Source organism: Argopecten irradians, unplaced genomic scaffold, assembly GCF_041381155.1.
Source record: "Argopecten irradians isolate NY unplaced genomic scaffold, Ai_NY scaffold_0462, whole genome shotgun sequence".
NCBI classification, from domain to species: domain Eukaryota; kingdom Metazoa; phylum Mollusca; class Bivalvia; order Pectinida; family Pectinidae; genus Argopecten; species Argopecten irradians.
The window spans coordinates 16946-24033 of NW_027187929.1; the positions used below are offsets into that span (position 1 = coordinate 16946).

General features: G+C 35.5%; 2 protein-coding genes across 2 annotated transcripts; both read left to right on the top strand.

Moving 5' to 3' along the window:
* The first annotated feature begins 1493 nt into the window (after nt 1-1493).
* Nucleotides 1494-2825, top strand: LOC138312764 (uncharacterized). The gene is made up of 3 exons (XM_069253526.1): nt 1494-1847; nt 2076-2179; nt 2540-2825. The coding sequence occupies exons 1-3, from the start codon at nt 1517-1519 to the stop codon at nt 2702-2704; spliced, it is 600 nt and encodes a 199-aa protein (XP_069109627.1). The 5' UTR covers nt 1494-1516; the 3' UTR covers nt 2705-2825.
* A 2241-nt stretch (nt 2826-5066) lies between these two features.
* LOC138312765 (uncharacterized) lies at nt 5067-6482 on the top strand. The gene is made up of 3 exons (XM_069253528.1): nt 5067-5533; nt 5763-5866; nt 6228-6482. Exons 1-3 carry the CDS (start codon nt 5203-5205, stop codon nt 6333-6335), a joined length of 543 nt encoding a protein of 180 aa, XP_069109629.1. The 5' UTR covers nt 5067-5202; the 3' UTR covers nt 6336-6482.
* Nucleotides 6483-7088: the final 606 nt, after the last annotated feature.

A 7088-nucleotide genomic window follows, 5' to 3' on the forward strand; every position in this document is an offset into this window, starting at 1 on the left:
GTACATTCTTTATATACTGAAAACAAATCACGTCATCTTTAGTAACAATTAGGCCTATAACTACTTATAAGCTGAAAAGTGATTACCACAACAGATTGGTATGTAAACAACACATACAACGCCTGCTCTGTAACACTTTTTATCATTTACATTGTATGTTGATTAAAACAGATAACCATATGCAAAACATGGATAATTAACCGATCGACATATAATGTTGATAAAAAATAAACTTTAAATACATATTGTAATTAATAAAGGTTTGAACAATACAAAACGGACTTGGTTTGGTTCAGACGGTTTATGTCCTACATGTATATATTGGCAGCCAGGGTTATTTAAGGACGGCCTTCCATGATTACAATATTTTGGGAGGCTGCTCCATATTAATGTTGTGTCTCCTTGTGATAGTGGAACTCTTGTTCTGTTTATAGTGTTATCTTACTGAAGTATATGCTGCCCAAGACACCCAACACACACATTTCACCACTTTACACGTATATATTGACGAGCAAACAACAAAAACATTTGTTTACTTCATAAAATAGCTCTATACGAAATCCACAATAGCACATGCGCTTATACGTTGTACATGTATATACTAATCATAGACTTTACGTAATTATTTGCCAGATATCACAAAAGCAAACTAACTGGCAACTGGAAAATGGAAACAACATGTTTCAACACCCACCAAGGCGCACGACCACGTTTTGACAATTCACAATTGGATGACGTCACAAACTCTATAACGTCACAAATGCTTTACATCTCGCGAGATTTTCCATCTATTGTTCTTTGTTCATGGCAACAAACAGACTTGGTCAAACTTCTCTGAGAAAAACGAATTCGGATTTTACATTAATCTTTAATTATCAATTGCTACTCGCATGTTTCATGTTTTGTATGAACTTCAGGTAAGTACTGAATGTGTATCTTATATGTTAATATACTCTGTAAATATCCAAGACGGTATGTTTTAAATCCAACTTGTTTCCTACCACTACCGAGCGCAGGCGCCTTTCATTTAGATGAGTCAGACTTGATAACCTATGCTGCGATTTGAACGACATGAATATAGTCCAGTAAAATTACGGGGCATAACCAAATAATTACAACATATTTATATGGGGATTCTTAATATTTTCATACTAAGAAAGTCGCCCTGAGCTGGCAAATTAAGAATTTCGAAAAGTCGATGGCTTCAATGTTAGTCCAGTGCGCAATGAGTTATTTTTATTATATTTTCTTATACTTTATTGAGCATTTAAAACTTATCAACTGAAGCTTCAGCAATTTGATCCCTGCTTCTTGGTATAGATCACCCTCTATATAATTAACTTCGTCTTACAAAAGATGTAGTAGGAATTCGTGGTTGATACACTACTGACAAGAGCACTAATGGTCGCGAGTTCGATCACTAATAGTAGCCTTAATTGTTACATGACTATGTATACGATTATCGTGAATTTTGATAACAAACTTATTCCAGTCTTTGGTTGTGGTATTCTAGATTATGGATAAAAATCAATTGAAAGAGGACGATAAGATGACAGGAAAGGCCGAAACAGATGAAATGATGGACCAGGCCGCTGAAGACCTGGCTAGGTTAACTATCCAGCGGTCCATAGCCGCTCTTAGACAAGGTCAAACGTCTCCAACACACTACAAGATGGAGGAAGCGATGAGTGAAAATGACACGGATCTGGGCAATATTGTAGATGTTACTATTGGCAGATCTGTTTCAGCACTTCGCCATGGGCAAACTTCTCCCACTGACGAAATAATGGCCAGAATGATGGACCAATCGGAAGTAGAAATGACAAGCACAAATCAATTTGATAGAGGTACGTGTACTAGTTTTGCTGTACAATTATATATGTTTTAGGGTTAACTTTATTTTATCGTCTTTCGTTTTTAAATTTCGTGCAAAATTATGTTCAGGATTTCGTTCTAAATAGATATGTAGCGCACTTTTTAACAATCACGAAACTCATTTTTACAGGTTAATATACAAATGTATCATCGTAAAGTGATCAATCCAATTTCTAACACGCTAACTCTTTCTGCTTCAGATAACAAAAATGATGGCCAGCCTCTTGTGGCTACGATTGTGAATGAAGACGGCGGGAAAACACAGAAAAACTTTTTCAAGCGCTACTTTGACAGAATTTTAAGAGTGAGTACATTTAACTCAAAAGAATATTTTAGCTCTACTACAGTAAGTGGTCAAATATCTGTTTTAAATCTCAATACGGTGTACGCCAAGGTGGAGTCATATCTCTGTTATTTTTAAGTCGGCGTAAGACAGAAGAAATATTAATATTAATTATCCAGCCAATATGGTGTCCGCTTCGCAAACTGTGTTTAACGTCATATGATAAAACAATCTCAGTGTCAGTATATTAATACATTACTATCGGTAATCAAAATTCGAAGTGCTTCATTCTATTTTGTTTACCTAAAGAAATACACTCGAAAAACAGAAATGGGCAGAAAATATCAACTAACTTACCTGAAAAGTGTTTCTCTATTTCAGAAAGAGAAGAATAAGTCTACGAACACAGTACCTAACGACAGCGTCCTAAGTGCGAAAACAAATAATAAATCAACAAAGACTCACAACAGAAGGAATTTGATTCGTAAACATATTCTCTGCTGCCTTGCTCGCCAGACAGCGACAGTCGAACCTCTAGATCATTGATTGTATAAACAAAACGTTCAGAAATGTATGAACTTGATTACGATCTTTGCTTGAATAATTTGATAACAGACACGTACATGTATAAATGATCGACCACAGTAAGCGATTAGACACATGGAGCATTAAGACTTTATTTTTAAGAAATTCTTAAAGATGATTCACCTTAATAAATTTTGCTTTAAGTTTCATTGATCATTATTGTCTATTTGTCTATTAGATAATGCAGTGTGTCAGCAAATGAGACGCACATGCATTTGTACATGTACATCAACTTAGGTGAATCAAGAACAAAACCTTGGCGTACTCCGATATTTACTGCTATTCACTCTCTTGATTGTTTCCTTTCTTAGACAACACTCTTTATATCCGAGAAAATAGTGCATAATTAATTACAGTTGCTACAATATATTGGAGCTTGCTCTTAAGACATTTTAGGGGTCTTGATCAAATCTCGGTAAAACCATACTTGCATGCTATGTCATAATAAACTAACCTGATACACCAGCCCGCCCATATTGTTCCGCATAGCAGCTTTATGGGTAGTCCAGTGTACCAGGCTACCGCAATACGAAACTAAAAGTAGATTTCTGGAAATCCCCTTTTGGGCATAAGATTTCATAGAGAGGTGAATGTTTTGGAGCCAGCTGATTGGGTATTCCGGGTTCATCAGTTTCAAATGTTTAATGTGTGAGTTGGGCAATTCCTGTAAATGTTAAATGTGTAAAGATTATTTTTATGCTTCATGCCTGTTAATGACAGGCGGAGATAATCAAGAGTCCAATTTTATGAAATTTATGGTCAATATTTGGTGCGGAATTCAGCACAAGATGACAGTCCTCGCCTCAAACGTTTATGCAAGAATTAACATCTTAAACATTTTCCATTCATAACTACTATTATTAAACGAATCACATACTGTGATTTTGCAACGCGTAGCAAAAGAAATTTACTTTAACATTCCAGCCACAAAATGTATATGTACATTCTTTATATACTGAAAACAAATCACGTCATCTTTAGTAACAATTAGGCCTATAACTACTTATAAGCTGAAAAGTGATTACCACAACAGATTGGTATGTAAACAACACATACAACGCCTGCTCTGTAACACTTTTTATCATTTACATTGTATGTATGTTGATTAAAACAGATAACCATATGCAAAACATGGATAATTAACCGATCGACATATAATGTTGATAAAAAAATAAACTTTAAATACATATTGTAATTAATAAAGGTTTGAACAATACAAAACGGACTTGGTTTGGTTCAGACGGTTTATGTCCTACATGTATATATTGGCAGCCAGGGTTATTTAAGGACGGCCTTCCATGATTACAATATTTTGGGAGGCTGCTCCATATTAATGTTGTGTCTCCTTGTGATAGTGGAACTCTTGTTCTGTTTATAGTGTTATCTTACTGAAGTATATGCTGCCCAAGACACCCAACACACACATTTCACCACTTTACACGTATATATTGACGAGCAAACAACAAAAACATTTGTTTACTTATAAAATAGCTCTATACGAAATCCACAATAGCACATGCGCTTATACGTTGTACATGTATATACTAATCATAGACTTTACGTAATTATTTGCCAGATATCACAAAAGCAAACTAACTGGCAACTGGAAAATGGAAACAACATGTTTCAACACCCACCAAGGCGCACGACCACGTTTTGACAATTCACAATTGGATGACGTCACAAACTCTATAACGTCACAAATGCTTTACATCTCGCGAGATTTTCCATCTATTGTTCTTTGTTCATGGCAACAAACAGACTTGGTCAAACTTCTCTGAGAAAAACGAATTCGGATTTTACATTAATCTTTAATTATCAATTGCTACTCGCATGTTTCATGTTTTGTATGAACTTCAGGTAAGTACTGAATGTGTATCTTATATGTTAATATACTCTGTAAATATCCAAGACGGTATGTTTTAAATCCAACTTGTTTCCTACCACTACCGAGCGCAGGCGCCTTTCATTTAGATGAGTCAGACTTGATAACCTATGCTGCGATTTGAACGACATGAATATAGTCCAGTAAAATTACGGGGCATAACCAAATAATTACAACATATTTCATATGGGGATTCTTAATATTTTCATACTAAGAAAGTCGCCCTGAGCTGGCAAATTAAGAATTTCGAAAAGTCGATGGCTTCAATGTTAGTCCAGTGCGCAATGAGTTATTTTTATTATATTTTCTTATACTTTATTGAGCATTTAAAACTTATCAACTGAAGCTTCAGCAATTTGATCCCTGCTTCTTGGTATAGATCACCCTCTATATAATTAACTTCGTCTTACAAAAGATGTAGTAGGAATTCGTGTTGATACACTACTGACAAGAGCACTAATGGTCGCGAGTTCGATCACTAATAGTAGCCTTAATTGTTACATGACTATGTATACGATTATCGTGAATTTTGATAACAAACTTATTCCAGTCTTTGGTTGTGGTATTCTAGATTATGGATAAAAATCAATTGAAAGAGGACGATAAGATGACAGGAAAGGCCGAAACAGATGAAATGATGGACCAGGCCGCTGAAGACCTGGCTAGGTTAACTATCCAGCGGTCCATAGCCGCTCTTAGACAAGGTCAAACGTCTCCAACACACTACAAGATGGAGGAAGCGATGAGTGAAAATGACACGGATCTGGGCAATATTGTAGATGTTACTATTGGCAGATCTGTTTCAGCACTTCGCCATGGGCAAACTTCTCCCACTGACGAAATAATGGCCAGAATGATGGACCAATCGGAAGTAGAAATGACAAGCACAAATCAATCTGATAGAGGTACGTGTACTAGTTTTTGCTGTACAATTATATATGTTTTAGGGTTAACTTTATTTTATCGTCTTTCGTTTTTAAATTTCGTGCAAAATTATGTTCAGGATTTCGTTCTAAATAGATATGTAGCGCACTTTTTAACAATCACGAAACTCATTTTTACAGGTTAATATACAAATGTATCATCGTAAAGTGATCAATCCAATTTCTAACACGCTAACTCTTTCTGCTTCAGATAACAAAAATGATGGCCAGCCTCTTGTGGCTACGATTGTGAATGAAGACGGCGGGAAAACACAGAAAAACTTTTTCAAGCGCTACTTTGACAGAATTTTAAGAGTGAGTACATTTAACTCAAAAGAATATTTTAGCTCTACTACAGTAAGTGGTCAAATATCTGTTTTAAATCTCAATACGGTGTACGCCAAGGTGGAGTCATATCTCTGTTATTTTTAAGTCGGCGTAAGACAGAAGAAATATTAATATTAATTATCCAGCCAATATGGTGTCCGCTTCGCAAACTGTGTTTAACGTCATATGATAAAACAATCTCAGTGTCAGTATATTAATACATTACTATCGGTAATCAAAATTCGAAGTGCTTCATTCTATTTTGTTTACCTAAAGAAATACACACGAAAAACAGAAATGGGCAGAAAATATCAACTAACTTACCTGAAAAGTGTTTTCTCTATTTCAGAAAGAGAAGAATAAGTCTACGAACACAGTACCTAACGACAGCGTCCTAAGTGCGAAAACAAATAATAAATCAACAAAGACTCACAACAGAAGGAATTTGGATTCGTAAACATATTCTCTGCTGCCTTGCTCGCCAGACAGCGACAGTCGAACCTCTAGATCATTGATTGTATAAACAAAACGTTCAGAAATGTATGAACTTGATTACGATCTTTGCTTGAATAATTTGATAACAGACACGTACATGTATAAATGATCGACCACAGTAAGCGATTGGACACATGGAGCATTTAAGACTTTATTTTTAAGAAATTCTTAAAGAAGATTTTAAATAAATTTTGCTTTCAGTTCCATTGATCACTATTGTCTATTTGTCTATTAAATAATGCAGTGTGTCAGCAAATGAGACGCACTTGTACATGTACATCTCCACTTAGGTGAATCAAGAACAGAACCTTGGCGTACTCCGATAAAGAGAGTGTTTTCTGCTATTCACTCTCTTGATTGTTTCCTTTCTTAGACAACACTCTTTATATCCGAGAAAATAGTGCATAATTAATTACAGTTGCTACAATATATTGGAGCTTGCTCTTAAGACATTTTAGGGGTCTTGATCAAATCTCGGTAAAACCATACTTGCATGCTATGTCATAATAAACTAACCTGATACACCAGCCCGCCCATATTGTTCCGCATAGCAGCTTTATGGGTAGTCCAGTGTACCAGGCTACCGCAATACGAAACTAAAAGTAGATTTCTGGAAATCCCCTTTTGGGCATAAGATTTCATAGAGAGGTGAATGTTTTGGAGCCAGCTGATTGGGTATTCCGGGTTCATCAGTTTCAAATGTTTAATGTGTGAG